The sequence below is a fragment of the Antedon bifida genome, chromosome 8, assembly GCF_963402885.1.
Source record: "Antedon bifida chromosome 8, ecAntBifi1.1, whole genome shotgun sequence".
Lineage (NCBI taxonomy): Eukaryota > Metazoa > Echinodermata > Crinoidea > Comatulida > Antedonidae > Antedon > Antedon bifida.
Genome location: NC_136233.1, coordinates 8,825,444 through 8,847,950, shown reverse-complemented (window position 1 = coordinate 8,847,950; position 22,507 = coordinate 8,825,444). Strand labels below are relative to the sequence as shown.

Sequence of the window (22,507 nt, the reverse complement as noted above, 5' to 3'; positions counted from 1 at the left end):
GTCTCTTGAAATTCACAAAATGAATTCTTAATATTATTCCACTTCCCTTCAAACCCCACCCCATTTTGTTCTAAAAATATATTCTTTTAAAATCTTCACCTGTAGCTCATAATCTATGAGGTTCCATTGTTTAATGTGTAATGCCGCTTGCAAAATTCTTCAATACGTTCGATTGCTTCTTCTGTTTTCTCTTTAGGAATTGAGAGAACAACCCGGATGTAATTTGGATACTCAAAACACTGTAACATAAAGAAAATATTTGATTCTTCTGTAATTCACCCACTTTTCGTTTGATCGTGAGGCCAAAACAAATGGGAGACTCCTAACTTTTCAGCGAAAATAATGGGTTTCCCCAATTTGTATCAACAGAGTCTGACAAAAACAGAAAGATAATTAATGCAGCAACTATACAACATCATGCTAGGCCTATATCTAGCATACGATGTTCGTACGTTACCGATGTTTACCTGCTAGGCCTAAAAAAATAAGCCTAGAGGCTGGGCCTAAAGACGGCCAATGAGAAGACATTCACCGCGGACTACTTAGGTAGTGCATTGTTTCTCTCTTTTTATCATAATTTACCATAAAACGTACATTTAAGGAATGACCTAGTTTAATATTTTAAAGTAATATATATGCATTATTTTAACAGAACGTCACAAATTGTAGGGAATGGGTTTTTAAAGTAATTTACGAAATGTAATTTTAATTTCTGAGGTTAATTTTGATAATTAGCAGTTTTCAAAGTCCTTAACTCGCTTTGATGTTACGCTAGGCCTAGGCAGCCAAGCAACACACACCTGCGCTTCGTTTTAAATTTACCGCAGTCATACGCCCTCAATATTCGTTGCCATCTGTTTTCGTTATCGTATTTGTAGCGTTGTGAAACCTATCCAATGTCTGTTAGATCTTATGACCCAATACACAAGTTGGAACCACACACAGGCTATTATAAATTTCATTTTAGGGCCTCTGTTTCAACTAACAAGGCTTCTGGTTCTAGATCCCATCTAGGTTGGCCTAGCCTACTAACTAGGATGCTCCAGTAGTTTCCTTTAGTTTTCGCATCTTGAGCACTTTGTGGATATGTGTGCTTAGTAAATTTTATTATTATTAATAGATTGATTGGGTATATTTATTTTAATTCAGTTATCAGTGGAGTAACATTTTTGCCGATACTTATGGTTATCATTCTTTCACGTTTTTCCATCTTTTATGAAAGTCAACTTCTACGCACACAGTTTGGATTCAGGTCCAACAGAGGGTGCAATGATGCTATATATGTAATCAAGCAGATCCAGGAAATTGCGTATCGCTCAAATCGCAAACTCTATACATGCTTCATTGATTTAACAGCAGCATTCGACCATGTGAATCGTAATCTTCTTTTCCTAAGCGTTCGTAATAGGTTTCACTTAAACCAGTCTACTACTATGATTGACATTATACAATCACTGTACAGCTCAACGAAAGCATACCTTGCTGACGACGATCCGAGTGATGATAAGTTCGAAACATCTTCTGGGGTGCGACAGGGTGGTATTGAGAGTACCAGCATGTTTAACCAATATTTTGATTACGTTATTAGAGTGTTCAAACAACGCTGTAAAGATGCTAGTTTGGATGGCCTAATGATACAATACCTAATTCCTATTGAAGCTACAAATCGTGCTCAAAGACGTAAAGCACCATCAAGGGGCATCTATGACGACTTTGAAAGTGGCTATGCTGATGACTTTGCTGTAAGCTCCTGGTCACAAGAAGAACTGCAAACCATTGTGAACATCTTGAATAAAGTTTGTCTGGAATTTGGTCTAAGAATTAGTGCCCCCAAAACAGAAACCATTATATGGAACTGGAAAGAGGAAGTTGAAGAATACCCAAGATGCATCATACAAATTGGCGGCGTACACATTAACCACGTAACACACTTTAGATACCTTGGTGTATGGGCTACCTACAATGATGTTCATATTGGAGATCAAGAAGTAAAATACAGAATCAATTCAGCCAAAGGAGCATTTGCAGAGAATAGAGCATTGCTTACCAACAGAACGATCCACTTACAAACAAGAATGATGTTTCTTAATGGTCTAGTTAGGAGTAGACTCACTTATGGTTGCCATGCTTGGAGGGCAACAGGAAGTGAAATGTCCAAACTTAGCACAACATACAAAACCTTCCTAAGAAGAATGCTAGTGAATGGCTTTCAAAGAGTCTGCCCACCAAACCATGTAGACATATCCTCAGATGAAGAAACAGATGAAAACTATATAGACTGGCGTTACGTTATTGATAATGACGATCTCTACAAAATTACTGGCTGTCAACCGCTAGAAGAATATGTCTACAAGCAACAATTCAACTGGATCGGACATGTAATTAGAAAAGAAAATGAAGATCCTACAAAAATTCTTACTTTTCACACAACCCAAAGTAAACGAAGAGGTCGGAAGATACCATCAATACTTGATAGAGTTGTACAACAAAGTCAACTTACTAGATGCAACTTCATTAGAGCCTGCTTCAACAGAAATTTATAATTCCCAGCAATGTTTTAACTGTATATATGAACTGTTTATAAGTTGTTTTGAGACTGTGTAATTTGGTAGTAGTCACTCTCATACTGTAGGCCTACATTTAAAAGTAACACATCCAAATGCCAACTTTAAGTCAATGGCTACCAGATGTCTCTGTGAGACGGTTATTTGAACCAGTACCAGTACCAGTAACCATCAAAAGTTTGTAAATAGTGTATTCAATGGCTTTTTGGACATTTATTTTTCTTAAAATGTTCTTAAAGTGGGGGATTGTATTTATAGCTTTAATATTGTTTATACTTTTGCTCTGGATGAGCAGATTGAACCATGGCTTTATTTATGTAAATTCATGTCACATGTGAAGAACACACAAATCAAAATGAAGAAGGTTTTACTAGATTTGGTACTGTACCTTTCCTGGTAAACAAAACACAGATTCTTCCTCCATCAATTTCTGTACAAAATCCATATCATCTTTGATATTTGGCATGTGTTCAACATCAACAGCACACTATCAGTTTCCAAAAAAAAAAAATATATATATTTAATACTAAGTTACTCGCTACACAAAATATTTTGACATGGAGAAACTCAGCATTCACCGGATCCTATGAACTACATCTCTACATATATGACATTGTATGTCCAGTATTATAGTCAAATTCTGTAATACAGTGTCACCTGTATTACGTGAGGGCGTGTGACGCAGTTGCATGTTGAACTACTCTTTGAGATCGTGGTTTCGAATCCAACGCTCGTCGCATTGCTTGTATCTTTTAGGTATGACACGTACATTACTTACATCTGCATCTCTCCACCCAGGTGTACAAAACACTCACTTTTCCAGGCTGGAGCTGTTGGCAAGCACCAACAACTATATGTTTATCCAACTTTTAACCTTTATTAGTCATCCAATGTCCTCTAATGCAAAACATTAATATTAGACTCACCATCATATACATTGCACCTCTGGGCATTATTGGTGTAATGCCTGGAATATTTTCAAAGCCTGAATATAAGATATCTGCATTTTCCTGCAACGGAAAAAAAAACAAAACATATAACAAAAGTTTATATATATAAAGTAGTTTAACCATAAAATGTTATCTGGCTTGTATTCACTTTAAAGAACCCCTTGCTCCCGGGTTACCGGTGTGCTGGTCCATCTCAGTCCCCGTTGCTGTGGACAAACGAATGAGCATCATTTTGTGGCAGCATTTGACATGAAATTAAATTAGCTGTATATGTGTAACATCTTAAGAGTTTATATAGATTGGCTAGAGGTTGGACTCCAAGGTTATTACAGTTCAAAAAGTGATTCTTCATGGAGTGGGAACCAACAAGATGGCGGCTGCAATCGACCATTCAATATGTCAGCCACGCTTCCTATACAGTCACGCACTACACAAACGTTGAGCATTAAACATTCTCATGTACAATATGCAACGCAGTGTGTTGAGCGCAGTAACGCGAGAACGTACCCTATAGATCCTTGTGTTCAAACATTTACCAAGAATATATTTTCTTTTATAAAAACTTCACTGTGCTCTAACAAGAATATTATGTGTATTGATTGATGTGGTCTTAATTTATTATGTTAGATTATTATATTTATATATTAAATAATGTTTATGGCGGCCACATTTATGGTTCTTGTCCTGTTGGAATCACTTTCCAGTCAGGAGTTCGCCCTCTAGCCAATCTTATAAAATCTTTGGTAACATCTTATTCACTGCAATTGGGTTATCTTATGAAGCGCAAAATAAATAAAAAATTCAAATTTCACCTTCAACGTCTTTTTTGTATTTTCAAAGAAACTTTTTGGTGTGTTCTTGAGAATTGCAGGTAAAGCTGCCTCCATGATGGAACATGGGCCAAGAATTTTTGTTGTAAGCTGGAAAAGACCTCTGTATACCTAATGACAAAACATGTTAATTCAATGCTAAATTATGTCAACGGATAAATGTTACTATGTACAAATCATTAATGTTCTTAAAATGTATTAGTATTTTTAGACATTCCACAAAATCATTCACTTATGTTATAGCACTGCGGCTGGTCCATCAGGCAGTGGCCTTTACTTGCTTATGTGCAGTTTAAAAACAACACAATGTCATTTTTTTAACCCCACTGGGTGCACCCTAAAATCCATGCACTGTATACAACATAATTGTTGTAAAACAGATTTTAACATGGCTGTAACAGTACATTATGAAATGCACAACTTTACTAGATGAGAATATGAAGAGGAGCTGTAGCTTGGTGCTCAACATTCTCCTTCCAATCCCAAATTCCAGGGTTCAATCTTGACCTAGTGTCAAGGTTGTAACTCACGACTCTTTCAACTTTACACCCTAAGCTTCAAATGAGACTTAGTTTATAAGCACAATAAATTATAAAATATTATATCCATCCTGTAATTGGCAAGTTTCTTGAGGTTGGATGCATATGAAATGTAAAAAAAAAACAGCTGATAAAAATGCAACCATACTGGACAACAAGTTGGTCATTCAATTGCAGACATTTGACTGTCATCATATTAGTTTATTATTAAAATAAATTCAATTTCACTAAATTGTACAAACCTCTGCTTGGAATGCATTGTGTCGATCATGTACAAGAATCCAACCAATTCTCCATCCTGGAGCAAGAAACCTGCAAAAAATACACAACACAGGTACAGTCTTTAAAAAAAAGTATTTGTAACTTTTATAGTTTTAATGTACTAAAATGTATCTATCGTTATTTAATAGCAATTATATGAATTTTAAAATGTTACTGTTTTCTGTAATTGGCAAATGGATGTATAATTGAAATAAAAAAAAGTAAATTACACACAATACTAGCACAAATTACATCCCCATCTCCACACACTACTACTACCATCATCACCACCATTTTATTACTGTACCTTTTGGCTGTACCACCACAGCTCAATACAGGTACCTCTGTTGTGATGTCTGCAATGTATGGAGGTTCTTCTCCATTGAACACCATACCAGCATAGATTTCATCTGCAATAATTGGCAGTTGATGTCTTGCCGCCACTAAAAAATATAAAACAAGGTGTATGTGAATACACAAAAATACTGTTCATTAAGGCTTAAGGCCGATTACCACAGACAAACGATAATGGTAATTTGAAAACCGTGTAGCTTGTCCCATGTAGGATCTGTGTCTATCCTGAGCTGAATCAATCTGTCCGGTCCACGTTGTGTCTATATGGTCATAAGGAATAACATAGATTTCATATTTGTATTACCATTAACGCTTGTCTGAATAAATTGGCCTTTACAGGTTAGCTAACTTGTCAATACACTTTTTAGTGGAAGACCTGTCTGTTGTGGCACTTTATTGACAAGACACATTTGTTTGCTTATTTACAAAAGAGTTTATAGTTATCATGTTGATGGAGCAGGACCAGCCAAACATCAAATAGAGAATAATTTATACACAGTACCTTTTGTGATCTGCATTAGATGTTTTTTATCATAAACTGACCCGCATGGATTAGAGGGATTAATGACAACAATACACTTTGTCCGATCATCTATCAGCTCCTCCATTTGATTGAGATCTGCTTCCCAATTCCGTTCAGGCTTAGTTAAAAAATAAGAATTTAATTAGTATCATTGTACAATATAACTGAAATATATTTTTCAACTTGAATTTGAACTTATTTATTACCTCCACCAAGAAGGTTACATTTTCACCCCTGTATGTTTGTGTGCGTGTGTATGTGTGTCTGTGAACAGCCTGGAGGCCACAGTTTTTATCTGATTCTCACCAAATTTGGCCACAATGATCTATATGCCTCAAAAGCTCAGACGAGTTCGAATTTGAGGGGAAAAGGTCATAGGTCAAGGTCACAACTAACAAAAAACTATTTCACTGCCTAGAGACCACAGTTTTTAATTCGATTCTCACCAAACTTAGCCACAATGATCAATGACTCATCGTATAATTGTGGTTAAATTTTGAAGGGTCAGGGTCAAAGATCAAGGTCCACAAAAAAAATAAATAAAAAAATAATAATTAAAAAAAAAAAACCTCAGCGGGACTTGAACCAGCGATCTCAACTGTGAGAGGCTGGATACATAACCATTACACCAAACTCTCATCCACAACTTTGTAGTGTGCAGTTAGCCTATTTACACTTAGAACTAATACAAACATTTTTTTTTAAATATATATATATTTTCCGGGGACATTTTATGTAGGGGAATTTTACAGTAGGCGGAGGTTTGTACTCTCGGAGTACCCTCTAGTCTGTATATATTTTCTAATATTTTTTTTTTTTCATATATTTAAGTCCAACAAAAGATGTTTCTTTTCATTCAATTACTGGTTATCATTTTCTTGATATTTTCCCTTTTTTTTGCTATTTGTATTTTGTAGACTATTTTTCTTTTTACCTTTTTTGAATAATAAATGTATTGTATTAGAGAACATCTTGTGACAAGCAGTCTACTGGTCTAAATTGTGCAAAGGTGTGGACGGCAACATTTTCTATACTAGTGTCATACAGCTACCACCAATCGGAGTAATCGCCAACTCTTTTGAAAGATGAAGCTAATAAAAACTTAATAGTGCCAACAAGCTCAAAGTGTAGTGGCCATAAGTCATTATATATAAGATATTATACAGTATATTCTACCATCAGAACTAAGGCAAGCATTATAAACTTTGCAGATTTCATAGGTTACATTGCCCCTGCCATAACCTTAAACTTAACTCTACAAATCCAAAATTCTTTTCTACACTTAATTAAAATCCATTGTGGACCTGGATTGAAAGGTTTACTGCCACCAGATGAACAGAAGTCAAATAGTGTCAAGTGAGTGTATGGTTTAGGGAAATTTAAACTGTATGAATTTCCTATTGAAACTTCTGCAATCAAAAACTTACAATTAGGTTATAACTGCGTGTTTCAATGTCAATGTTGCCAGCTACTGTTCGGTATAGTGAAAAGCCAGGACGTGGAATAAGTATATTATCACCTGGATTGCACAACACAGTAATAGCAATGTTTATGGCTCCTGAGCACCCGCTTGTTAGAATAACGTCCTGCAAAAAAGATAATTATAAAAACTATACTGAAAAACTTGTTAATAATTGTGATTTTCCTTAAATTATTATGATTTGATTCAGGCATGGTAGCCTAGTGTTTAGGACACTTTTCATACAGAAAGACCCTGGTTCAATTTCTGGCAACTCCCAGCTGTAAATGAGTACCTGGTTGAAAATACATCAGACAATAATTATTGTCTTAGGACTAGATTACCCCTTTCTCCATACCTAAAATTAGTCTTTAAAGACCACTAATACAAAGATTTCGATCCAAGTCGGCCCTAAACCGTCTCGGCCAAAGTCAAGTCAGCCCCAAGTCAAGTCGGCCCCAAGTCAAGTCGGCCTCAAGTCAACTCGGCCTCAAGTCAACTCGGCCTCACGTCAACTCGGCCAAAAAATAATCGGTCAACTCGGCCCCGTTAAAGTATGGAACGCAAAAAGTGTAAAAGAAGGGGATTAATAAAATAATATTTCTTCACATTTTATTACCTATGAATAATTCTGACTTTTAATGAATATTAATATTTAGACAATACGTTTAGCAAAAAAAAAATAAGAATGATTTCACCAACTTTCCTTTATTTACGTTTAATAAAATTTCAAATTGCGAAAATTGTTCAAATTGCGCATAACAAACAATTGATTAATAAGCATTCATACTATTATTAATGATTACAATGAACATTTGGATAATAAATAGGAACAAATTGTAGGCCCAATAATGATGATGCACGTACGTGGGCGCGTATGTTCGTTCGTGCGTCAAAATTCAATAAACCTGTCCGATATGCGAGGACATTCATTAGGTGTAATAAGATTGTTTGGTTGAATCATTTGAGGTATAAAATAATGTTGACTCCACGGTTGAATCACGCGTAGATTTCTTCAGTGTATGCATTTGTTTAGGCGACAATATCTGAAACCATTTCGTAGCTGCGGCTCCCTGCGCCTTTGGCAGCTATTTCGATATCTACAACTGCTACGTGTTTCCGCTGACCGGGGAATTCCCCTTTTTTTTAAACGCAAATCATGGACAAAAACGATATGTACGATCATTTTTTCTATGGCCAAATGGTGGAACGTAGACCTACGTCTTCGATTTACTAAAATGTGGTACTTGCACGTGTTTTTGTAACACGCAGGTACTTCTATTCATATCGGCAATGAGATCATTTTTTATATGAGTATTTTTCTTATTTCTTCATTTTTTTTAAAGCGTGGATAGTAATTTAATCATAAGAATATTAGGCACTTTTTGCGTTCCATACTTTATTGTGGCCGAGTTGACCGATTAGTTTTTGGCCGAGTTGACGTGAGGCCGAGTTGACTTGAGGCCGAGTTGACTTGAGGCCGAGTTGACTTGAGGCCGAGTTGACTTGGGGCCGACTTGACGTGGGGCCGACTTGACTTTGGCCGAGACGGTTTGGGGCCGACTTGACCTGCACCCAATACAAACCTGGATCAGTAATGGCAATCATTAATGACAATTGTAGTTATTGTCACTCAAACAATTGTTATCTGATGTTATTCCATTGTTTAGGATTCTCTTCTCCAGTATGATGCTGCAGTACTTACTACTAAATTGAAAACAAATACTAACCTTAGAGGTCAAGGGTGAAACATTTGTACTGTAGTAACTTGCCACTGCAGCCCTGGCTTCTTCATTCCCTGTAAAAAAAAAGTCACCAAAATGTCAAAGATTTGAATGCAAAACACTGAATGGACAGAGGTGCTATAAAAACACCAGCCTTGCAAATTGTAGTTAAAAACTATTAGTATTACTGTAACGTTTTTTTAGGAACACAAAAAAAATCATATATTTTAAATCAATTTTGAAAAAAGCAGTTCAGTTGGCACTATGCAGAAGAAACCATTAGACGCAATGAACGAACGAAAATTGCAATACAAGTCATTTGACCAATCACAAGTGAAGGATCATCCAACTGATGGTCAACTGCCTTGGGTTGCAGTGCGCTTATACTACCATTGCATCCTAGTAGCTTTACATGAAGTTAGATTTAGTGATATTTTATCATTAAATATTTGTTAAAAGCTAGACAATCCCTCCAAAAACGGGGCAGTTGGAATCTATGCAGTATCATATGTAACACAGTTTCCTAATAAATGATTTTGATTTGTTAAATGACTTTGATCTGATACTAATAAATTCAGTTGTGCAAATTACAATATGTATAACTAATACAGTATATACCAGGATTGTCTGGGTTTTAGTTATAGGCCTATTTAGAAACCTATTGAATATTTTATAGGTATAAGTACAGTAATATGGAAAAAGAAGAATCCCACATATTTGATCTACTCTACTATATATTCAAATATAAACATGGTACTTGGAATTTGCTGGTAGCATCCCATTAGTTTCTACTTCCAATGAATATTTTTATCTATTAAAAAATGTTTGATATACAGATGTTTAACTATCATATTAATACTTTGTCATATTTTATAAATTATGCTTCCTATTAAAGATGTATTGTCCCCTGAAAAAATAATTATTAAAACATTTTTTGTTGAATGCTATTTTAATGTCACCTAACAGTTATCCACTTTGACCAAAAATTGGATCGAAAAAGAAAATGTATTTACCTAAAAAACTGTAATTTAAAGCAAAAAATAGTCAAATTGGTTGCCATGGGTTTTTGGTTGTATTTAACCATATATTTTGCCTTTTTATATAAAGTGAAACCATTAATTTTTTTCTGTTTTTTTTTTCTACGGAAGTGATTAACTTTATTAAAACTACAAAATAATCTATTCAAAGTCCGATTTTATTAATCTTTATTTTTCATGTTTTTGGGGGACAATACATCTTTAATGGAAACAATAAAAAAAAAATCATGTTTTTTTTGCTTTAAAAGTGCAAAGTATTTTACAGATGGTATATCATCTGATTTCATTGCTATCACTTTTAGTTCATGTGTGCATGCAAAACCTAGTATGTAGTACTGTATCATGTGTATACTGATACACTTTGTTACATAAGTACTGGACATATTAGCTCTGCCACAAAAGCACCCTGTGTCGGTGCAACATGGGGAATGGACCTCCTCAGAAATTTCTTTAACTTTAAAGATGAATATGCAATTAATTCACCTAAATAATGGGAAAGGCTATAGTTTATGTTCATTCATCAGTCATAGCCAGTTAAATACAAGAGACCTGGGCTTTTGCATATGCCAGACATCTGAAGTTTTTCTGGAAAAAAAATCAATAATTTATGGGCACCGTAGATGGGGATGGCTTAAAATAATATTGTATTTACAGTACTTGTGTTTGAGCTTTTTATATTATTATATTGCAGGTTTAGTGATCTTTGTAATCCGGAAGAAAATGTTGATGTTGTACTGTAGGTTGCGACCAAAATATGGGAGTCTCCCGGCCAAAACAAGAGAGTTGGCATGTACAGTACATGCCGTTGTAACTTGATAATTGAACAACAAAGTGGAGAAAATGGTAAAAACATTTTCCTAGTAATTTGTTAGGAGAGGAGACGTTTCAGAACTTAGATTTTTTGTGGATGCCGTAAAGCTGGATCTTACAAATACACACAATAATTATATGAGTTAGAGAGTTAAAAAAGTGAGTGGAGATGTACTGTATCCTGCAGAAGTCACAACAGAGCCGCAATAAAATCAGATTAAATCATAAAATAAAATATTTTAATAATTTAACAAATTCAAAGTCAACCAAAATACAGTATCATATTCAATGTGAATGATCTAAATGGTTTTATATTGAAATAGGCTGTTGTGAGTGTACATATATTAGGCCTATATATCCTGGTACCATACAGTATGTAGGAGCATACCAGTAGAAATACAAATCAAATTAGTTAAATTATGTTCGGGCAAATTCCAACAAATTGAATAATATCAATACAATTGTACACTGCTAGGTGGGCTTTGCAGGAAAAAAAGTTGTTTGTTCTCTGCCAGAGTTTGTTCCTTTTTACCGTGAAAACATCATGTTTTGTATTTAACTATAAAACGCTTGTTTCATTACAAACATCCTGATAAGATTCACTGGCACACCACTCCCCCACCCTCCAATAGTAAGATAGAAAAAAAGGAAACGTTTGCGGGAAATGGGTAAGGATGCGACATACACTACTTTGAATTTGTTGAGTAATGGCAAAATTGTTGAACACCATTTTTATTTTAAATATAAGAAGTTGAACCTTGATGTAAATTATACTTGTGTCAAGATTCAATAAAAAATGATTACGAAGTTAAATAAACAATCACAGGTTTTCAAAAAATGGCATGTAAGGCACTCCACGCAAATGTAATGTTAAGCAAAAAGTCACTCTCAAGTCTGTACATCACTAACGTTACAAGAAGAACAACGTCGTTTAAGAGAATTAGGCCATCACAAAAAACCTAGACTAAAAAAGAGATACCAGAAAAACAATAGGTGATATACAGTACATTGTATATCACCCAACTGTAGCATTGAGATCACTAACAAGTAACAGGGTCAGATGCCAACAGATAAAATAAATCATTATAGTATGTGAGGTTGTATTGTTTTTATGATTCGGAAATTAGAAATCATAAAGCAATATGTTTCAATTGATAAAAAATAAATGTGGGTTTATAACTTTAAACAATCACTTGGGTGTTTTACGTGTAAAATTAACCGGGTTTTTAAAAAAAAAGCTAAATCCCATGTTTGTACAGTTAGAGGGGTGGGGGTGGTGGTGGGAGAATAACCAACTGATTATCTATCATGACAATTATATACTGTACATCTGGCCTGTATCTTCTGCATATGCTCAAAATACTATTAAACACTGTAGACACCAATATTGTACTTCACTGTGCTGTCCATAGACTTTGCTTGATCAATCGACTTACCTACAGAAGGCCCGTAGCCATTATTCTTGTAGATATCAATAACATCGTGGATGGCATCAGCAATACTAGGATCAAGGGGTAGGTTTCCAAATTTGGTTGGGTCACCTGAAAATAAACAATCAAAAATATGTATGACACTGGCCTACTAACTCACTGTACATACTCCTGTATTGGTACCCCCAAGTATACAAAGAAAACAAAATCGCATCACCCTCTCTGGGTCATACTAATCAAAACCTGCCAGGGGGTATTGCCTGGTAGGGTTTTGTGATTAAAAATGCTATCTATCAAGTAAATTTAATTGTACGTTTTATACATTTTTAATGTAAAAATCTGTCGAAAGACTGATTATGTTTTTTCCAAGAACATCCATCCTCAGTGAAAATTGGTGTTTTGTTGCGAAGAAGCGATTTTAGATTGAAAAGTTTAACAATATTTTAACTTGATTCTGGAAAGACAAATATATATGTTAATTTACCACTAGAGTACTGTATGTTAGGGGCGATACAGGTAGTATATTAGTATTACTGCATTTTCCACCTTCCATTCCCAATAAAAAAAACATACTGTACAACATGCAAACTCATGGCCACAGTCATGTTTGGTTTGAATAAAGGTGGTTTTAATAGGTGATGATTGGTCAAGTTACAAACCTAAATTATGGTTTTAACTGTATTTAATTTATATATATATATATGTATTTAATTATAATTAACCTAATGTACTGTATGGATTGAAATTTGTTTACTTTGCATTGGTTGGAGAATTAATATTTATGTATTATTGTCCATTTTAATTTTTTCTTTATTTTATTTATTTATATGATTATTCAAGATATTACTTCAATTGTCCTGACCTAGTTTATGTCATTGGTCATTGCAAATCGAAAGCTCTACATCATAGACAGTAACAACCAAAGTACTAACTGTACTATCAAGGTTATGCTGTTGAGTCAGCAAAATACAAATTTATATTTATCATATTACATCCTACTGTATTACAAGTCATAAGTTGGTCATTCAAGTGTTGATGGAAATGTAATTTGTATAAAATGAGTAATAACTAATATTATTATTTGCAGATACCATTATTTGCAGATACCTTGGCCAAAGATTTAAACATGTAGGTCTCATATTCACTCTTGACTGAATTTTTTTGGTCAAACTAATGGTGTTTAGGGTCAAACCGCAAACATTATTGAGAATCCTTATAATAAACTAAAGCTGTGTAATGTAGAGACTTACAGTAATCCAGGGAGTATATTAAGCGACCGACTTAAATTAGCTTAGTTTATACTAGGTAGCTTGGTCATGTTTTATCAATGAATTCCACTTTATTTTAAATAAAGTGTAATACTTAAATCATACAGATCAGGTAAAACTAATAGTAAAAGTGAAAAAAAGTTGCAAAAACTAAATATTTTGTACTAGATATTTTCTAGTCAAGTTCACTGGTCATCCAACGTGAACCAGGATTAAAACAGTGATTCGTACTATAGGACCAATCCTTATGGAGTTAGAGTAATATTCATCCATCAAATTTCTATGTAGTTTAAGAACGCTACCCTACTAGTAGTTTAGATCTTACCTTGTGGCCAATATGAGTCATTATTAGTAGCATGTAGATTGTTTATTAACATTTATTTTTGGGGAAAAATTGACTACTGACTCGTACCATTATTTTTTATCTGACTCAATTGTCCTTGACAAATGTCAATGTCATTGATTAAATGCTATTATATTAAATACATACTGCAATGTTTTGTAAATCAAATTTGTATTCTGTATTACTTTTTAGCCAGTTTTAGGTTTATTTTAAAGGGTTTATTTAAAGACACTAGACCTACAGTACTAAGTTTTTTTGACATAATTTAATTTACATTTCTTTAATGTATTATATAAATATAAATAATATATGGATCTATTGCCATAATTTCTTTCATCTTTAAACAATTAATTCAGAAATGAGATGTCAAGATAGGCCTATAGCTAACATACAATGTTTGTACGTTACCGCTCTTCCAGCTAGGCCTACAAAACTAAGACGGTTTATGAGAGCTACTGTATTATGTATGTAGTGCAAGTCTTCTTCGTATAATGTAGCAGAAAATATCATTTCATATGCATATGTTCCAACTCTATTTCTCGATTTCTAGAGAGCCTCCCAAATTTTTATTCAATCTCCCGAATGTTAAAAATCTCCCCCAAATTTTTATTTTTTGGTTAATTTCTGTATTATTAAATACAATACAATTACATTCGATTAGTTGCTCGAATGCGGGAAGGTAAACATTGAAATGCCGATTGCGCGAGGTATTTTATGAGTTCAAAATGCGTCAAATACATTATGATTAAGAACAAATTTGTTCAAACATAACAAATTTGTTGGAACAGCATATGGTACAGTACATTGTGACTTACCAATAGAGAGTGAAATAACTTGTTTTTTAGGGTTAGGTTCAAGTTTCATACCATCAACAATCATTCGGATAGGATTCAATGTATTCTTAGCTGCTTCTGATGAACGAATATTCCATTTTGGTTTGCTTTCCATCACTACTAAATACAGTTATCTAAAAAAATCAATTCAGCAATTTATTAACAATTTTTAAATACATAACAACAACATGTCAATAGTATTAAACTGTATTGCAGTAAGATATCAATCCAAAAACAAATATTAATCAAAATATTGGCATACATAGGCAAATAGGTACAATAAATTGTGTGCTTTAGGCCAAATAAACCAATCAGCCTCAAAACCAAACCCTCATCAGATTTTGGAGACACTATTACTTTTATTTATCTTTTTTTCATTTATAATTTTTTTTTAATAAACTGGTCTGGTGGTACTGGTAGCCATAGCCATCCTAATGATAAAAATTGAATCAATAAATCATATCATTTTCACATCAAACTAGTCTGCAGTGATACTCTGCGAGGGGGAACCCTGGTGAAATCACTGTGTTGGTTAACCATTACCCCCACCCCCCTCCCACTATTTCAAAAATGGATCCAATACTTGGAAGTCCCCAATTTATGCTGTACATTTACTAGTCAATGGCATCATGTCTTGTGAAAAATGTCACGCATATAGCGAGGATTTATATATCATCATTTCGAAAATTGAGCTGCACTGACGAGATCTAATAAGATCGAAACAGTAGTGTCTGCAGATTGGATATGCATCGCTAAGATGGTCGTACATTTGAATCAGTGAATCCTAGCCGTTAGTGTTATAAAACGCAAACCAATTGAATGTTGTATGTGGACGGTTCCCCTTCATCTTTTGGTAAAATGTTGTTCAAATCCATAGGCCTAGTATTTTTCAGTAAAACAGGTAGCGCAAGTGCCTCATGTCATGTCTTTAATCTCACTAGACGCAACACAAGGACATAACGCAACATAAGTGAATTGACCAATCACAAGCGATGGATTTTTCGAACTGTCGCTTGTTAAGCTTGGTTCCTACTAGCGACGCAACGTAACCTATGCAACATAAGCAAATGCCCTTCCAATAATTGTGTTTGCCCCCGCCTGCGTGAAATCAAACCTGCTTATTGTGCGTCAACATTAGCATGACGTAGATCTTGACCTGGTTCACCCCATGTTCTTTTGGGTACGCACTGTACTATGTTTTCCAGTGTTTTTTTGCCTTGCGTTGTTGCGTGAAATCAAACTGATTTGATTTCCTGTGGCAATGTTTGCATTGTCGATTCACACTTTGCGTCGATACGTCGCTGCGTTACGTTGCCTTCTAGTTGGAACCACCTCATTGGTTGACACGCTTGCGTTTATGTCCTTGCATTGCGTTCCAGTGGGAACCAAGAAAGTGGCTACCGCAACGGTAATTAATTCTGCTATATTTGGTAAACTTTACCTTTTGGAATAGGCCTACCTATATAATATATATAAATCCAAAGGCAAATTACTGAAAAAATGACAAGGCGGTACATTTTCATGGATCTCATATAAGAATTATGTGTAAAATCATGGGGTGACATTACTAGTCCATGAGACGTCCTGTCAAAAATGTCACGATTTATCGCACATAGCGAGAATTTATATACATATCATTTCGAAAACTGAGCTGCACTGACGAGATCTAATAAGATCGAAACAGTACTGTCTGCAGATTGGATATGCATCGCTAAGATGGTCGTACTTCTGAATCAGTGAAACCTAGCCATTTAATAAATCGCAAACCAATTGAATGTTGTATGTGGATGGTTCCCCTTCATCTTTTGGTAAAATGCTGTTCAAATCCATAGGCCTAGTATTTTTCATGTTTCTAATTCAACACAAGGACGTAACGCAACTTAAGAGAATTACTCCATGAATTGACCAATCACAAGCCATATATACAAGCGATTTATATATTATAAAAGGTGGGGAAAATAGGGGTCTCATTCATTAATAATTTCTCTTCTAGCGGTTTATCCTCTTTCTCTAATTAACTTTTACTTTATGTCTTGGCTAGGCCTTCTACTTCTAGCCTAGGCATCATATATATAGTTCTCCAGCCTAGACTATCCTAGGCCTAGGCTAGCTAGCCGCCGGCTAACAAAACCACAGTCTCTTTTTTATACGGTTTTATTCACAGAAAAAAACAGGATCTCCAAAAAATAAATTACTCACGTAAAATATCACTTCTTGTACTCTGTAATAAATGTGAACTATTATAGTAATATTATAATATTATTACAATTCGTTTTTCTTAGTTAACAAATTGCGTACGTAATGTCTCGTGTTTTCAATAATGTCGTGTCGTCGATTCATCATCACAATTCTGTAGTATTTTTCATTGTGTTTTTGTGTATGTGCTGTCGTCATTGCAGGTATGTCATTCATTGGTCAATTTTGTGGGCGTGTATAGAGGGGGTGGCCGGTGGTGGTGCATAATATTAACAAAGATAGTGTGTAGTATCTACACTATCTTTGATAATAATTATTTTACTGTGCTATTCTACTATAACGTCAGTTTGTTGTATGTTACAAGAAATATTTCTTACAAAAAACGACGCTCGAGAATTAATACTTTGATATGTCATAATTGTGCAATTAAAATTGAAAAATAAAACATATTGAATCTGTAAAAGATGATGTGCTTATTAAATAATAATTTAAATAAAAATGTCTAAATAATATATTAAAGCCAATTTTAGAACACTAAACAGACTCAATTTCTGTCACTTTATTGCTAAGATCAAGCCTAGATGTCAAGTGATAAATGGGACATTCAAGTGTGAACAAATTGTATCCTATTACAAACAAAAACTTTACTACTGTATTGACTGTTTTGATCATAATTCAATGATCTGACAGTATTATAATATTGGCCTAGATTGACAGTCAAATGGTCTATATAGCCAAAATAAAGTTTTGATTATTTGACAGTGAATTATTATAATACCGGCCTAGGCTGACAGCAAGAACAAAGTCAAGATTTTACAGATTACCGTCTACATGCATCTCAATAATACTGTATTTATCAGCAAATACGGTTTTCAGACTCTCTTCTCCCAGACGTGCTTTGGGGTTTGTAATTTGAGCATGACCCGTCCTTGTTAACAAATTATCAAAAACGTCAACCTCCAGAACAATAGCTACTGCTTCTGAATGAGTGTGTCCTCTTGGGACATAGCTGGCTAAAGGAGCGGTGCGAAAAATTACCAGTTTAGAATAATTTAGTTGTTAGATTTCCTTGGCATAATTGCTGCTGCTGCTAGTATTACTGTCTTTATTTTACATGGGATATGCAATGTAGGGTCATGAAAGTATTGACAAAAAAAAAACTTCAAACAAACTCCAATACCAATGTTTATTATACCAAACTCGCCACCACCAAATATTTTATAACAAACTCATACAATTCTGTATTCATAGTTTAATTAGCTAGAGAAAGCAGTAACAATATTGCTACCAAATCAAATAATAAACATTTTTTTTAATCGAAAACCCAACACCAATACTCATATCTGTAGTGTAATTTAGATAAAACATGAAATTCAATGTTAACAATAGACCTACTATTATTAAAAATAGTTTGCAAAAAGTGATGTATGCAATGCATATGGAGTACTCAGTATGTCAGAATAAAGTAGAGATCAGAGCTATAACATAATTAAGTCAACATTTTGTAAAATCACAAAGATATATAGTGGTACATACAATTAAATGGCTACTAAAAATAACTACTCCAATAATAACAATACTTATATTATTAATATTCACAAGCCTGAAATTACAGTAATAAGTGGAATGCTGCATGGATACTCACTCATAATACACGTAGTTAGATAAGCAATCTATAGACTTTATTAAATAGTCAATTGTTGTATTCGATTGGGACTTTTGGGACCGTTGCGCACAGTTTTTCCGTTGAGTATTTATTTAATGGAGTATTTTGATCGTTGAGATTGTTCTTAACGAAAAAGCTTGCGTTTTCTATTCAAATGACTTTCTGTGAGCACAATTTACCATTCGAATCAAAAAATTACTCAACGATTTTTTATGTTGACAATGAAATTCCCTTTCGAATACGACAATTGATTAGCTAATATTATCTTCGTCTGTTTACTATATCTATTTTGAGTTTACTGCATTCCATTCAATGCCAATTGTCCGAGGACAGGATGTATTAAGTGCTAGCATTACAGTAAAAAAAATGGTAACAGTTTATGTTATCAGGCTATTTTATTGACACAATTAAATATAAAATAGAAAGCAAATAACAAATGGCAAAGAACAAGTTAATTGATGTTCAAAATACAAAATTAATACTTTATGGAAACATGACAATTGTTTAATAGTTAATACACAAAAGTGTCTATCAGTATCATCATTTAAAAATTAATTAGATGCAATTAATTTGCTTGCTACCTACCTACCAAATATGCAAATATTAGTGCTTTTTAGCTGATTTAAGATGTGAATATGTTAAGTTGGTGGAATGTGAAAGAATTAAAATTATTTAATAAATATTTCTGGTCTGGTCTGGTTAGACTTGGTTACCTAGTCTAAACATATGGAATGTGTCAATCAAAGTGTTCATTAGTGGCAGTTAAACATGGTCAGTATAGACACCATAATGGATGTAGGCCAATTAAGATATTATGAACAATTTGTTTAGGTGGTATGTGTATCAAGGAATCTTTTTATTGTGTATTTAATATAAATTAAACAAGGTGACAGTAATTAATGTCCTTATTAGTTGTAATAGTAAATACATTAACTCAAAAACTTTGAAGTTTTTCTTTTTTGCATTATTATCAAACAATCATATGTAAGGTACATATATACTGTACTGCAAAACTTGGGCCTATATAAAATATTAAATTACAAGAATTGACCTACTGTACAGTTTGTAAATATACTTTAAAAATATAAACAGTAAATAGACTAATAATTGTTAGAACTTTTAAATTGATCAAATGTTATTGTGGAATGATTTATATACTGTATATTTGAATTATTTCCAACAATAAGGTCCCATTTAAAAAATAATTTGAAAAAAAAAATCATTAAAAACAATGAACCAGATGCATGCAACATTCATAGTAACTCTCCTGCGGTTAAGTAGTATAATCCTGTCATGAAAAAAGAAATGCTAAGATGTACACATGCATAAACACAAATATTATATATTATTATCACATCAATATATAGGAATTCTGACTACTATCAGAGATGCCCCAACTTTAGATGGACATATTAATGTTTAACATTACTACAGCAACATGCTTCTAAAATGATAGCAGTACTGGTATGAAACTAATTATATGCCGCATCAATATATAGGAATTCTGAGTACTATCAGAGATGCCCCAACTTTTGATGGATATTAATGTTTATATTACAGCTTGTAACATTCAATAACTTAGTTAAGACTGGAGGCTTTATTTAACAAATAATAAACATATACATTGTAATCAACTTTCGAATGTGGGGTGGGTAGGGTGTTATTCTTTATCTTATAATTTTATTGTGTTTTGTGTACTGGGCCCTCTGGGAGAACAGTTTATTTACCGAAGAAGTCACCCAGTATAAAAAACAAATAAATAAATAAAACTCGCTTAAAGCTTGATGTTTTCATTTTTCACATTATGATTTGGCCAGAATTGATTCTTGATCTTTCTGTGGCAGCAACAACAGATGATAGCACACAGTAGTACTAGTATAAAAACAATTATACCTATCCACCAAAGCCTGGTTGCACCTGAAACACAATTTGTAAATATTATTTACAAACGAAAACTAAATCTCCCTATATTTTGTTTGTTATGTTGGAAGTCCTGGCATTGCATGGATCATATACATGTACATACACCATCATATGTACAAACCGGGACGAACAAGACACAATTATGCATTACATGCAGAATTGGAAAGGTTTAGCTAACTAAATTCTCAATTCAATGTCAGGAAGGTTGGATTTGTAATTAATTATACATTTAAGTTTTTACTCTATAGTACGGTGGGCTGTAAAGCCTGTTTTCCTGTCGATGTTATTCGATGCTATCGTTAACAATAATCGGCGATCTTCTACGTAAACATTGAAATGTTAACGATTTACAGGAAAAGGTACTCGAAATCATTTCAACTTGATTTACAATTTACAAAAAAAACCCACAGCAATTTACAAAAAAACACACAGCAATTTACAAAAATACCCACAGCAATTTACAAAAAAACACACAGCAATTTACAAAAATACCCACAGCAATTTACCAAAAAACCCACAGCAATTTACCAAAAAACCCACAGCAATTTACCAAAAAACCCACAGCAATTTACCAAAAAAAACCCCACAGCAATTTACCAAAAACCCACAGCAATTTACCAAAAAACCCACAGCAATTTACCAAATAACCCACAGCAATTTACCAAAAAACCCACAGCAATTTACCAAAAAAAAACACCCACAGCAATTTACAAAAAAGCCATGGCAATTTAAATATACAAAATCATGGCAAATTAAAAATAAAACACCACAGGAAATTAGAAATGAAACACCCTGGAAAAGTACAAAATGCCACGGCAGAAGTGAGTTCCACGGCGGAAGTGAAACCAATTTTTTCTGAGGTAAGTAATTATTTTTGCATTTATGATGTTCTTCTATATAAAATTTACGTAAGGGCAAAATTCGGTAAATCGTGCGTTACTTCTAGAATGTTTACTCGATGGTATAGAAAGTTGGTTCGTACTTTTGGTACTGATTTTAACCACCTGATTTAACCCTGTTTACTAATTAAATTGAGTTAGATAATTAGTTATTGACGATTAAAACGAATTTAGATCCAACGATTTGCCCCAAATAGGGGTGTTTTCCGATCGTGGTATACACTGTCTAATGGATGTCTATCTTGAAAAATACCCGCACACAATAATACAAGGATGCCTCGCATTTTCCTATCTCCTCCTACGATAATTGTTTTTAATAGCTGAAAACCAGCTCGAGTACAGCATCATAATGTTGAAGACAGGCCAATTTTCGTTAACAAATACTAATTTGATAGATTTAATATACGTTTATACAAAAGGATTGCTTGGCGATGAATCGAACATTCCAATCTCTCCCCACATTTGGTATAACACAAGTAGGTAAATGTATGTGCCCTTCGGGGATAAATTAAAAACCTTTGACATTAAATACATAAACCATTTTTGTCCCATTTAAAGCACAATTTTTTTACTGTGAGTGTGGTGGTACTGTTTAAACACATAATTAAACTTTAATATTGCTTCCTAATAGTATTAATTAATAATTACAAAAATTATAAAAGTCGTTGTGGTGTATCGTTACATGTACTTTACTATTTCAATCGACTATGACAGTTTCAATAAAGTATTAAATCGAAAATGTTTAGTAGTTTATTATATAAAACATAAAAACATGTCGTTATGGATAAAGAATATTATTTAAAAATGGTGCTTCTTTCCACCCACCCTAATGTTACATACAAAACACAAATTGGGTTTGTTTACTCAAGTAATTCCCAGGGTACTAATTTCATTTGGC

The 22,507-nt window shown here is 33.7% G+C and overlaps 1 protein-coding gene across 1 annotated transcript; it reads right to left on the bottom strand.

Annotated features, from left to right (window-relative positions):
• Window positions 1–63: 63 nt before the first annotated feature.
• Window positions 64–17,259, bottom strand: LOC144849821 (tyrosine aminotransferase-like). Its single transcript, XM_078706898.1, has 12 exons — window positions 17,125–17,259; window positions 14,908–15,059; window positions 12,488–12,592; window positions 9,211–9,278; window positions 7,449–7,607; window positions 6,001–6,139; window positions 5,452–5,587; window positions 5,126–5,195; window positions 4,327–4,455; window positions 3,491–3,574; window positions 2,953–3,051; window positions 64–239 (listed from the first exon to the last, which is right to left on the bottom strand). The coding sequence occupies exons 2-12, from the start codon at window positions 15,038–15,040 to the stop codon at window positions 114–116; spliced, it is 1,248 nt and encodes a 415-aa protein (XP_078563024.1). The 5' UTR covers window positions 15,041–15,059; window positions 17,125–17,259; the 3' UTR covers window positions 64–113.
• Between the last annotated feature and the right edge of the window lie 5,248 nt (window positions 17,260–22,507).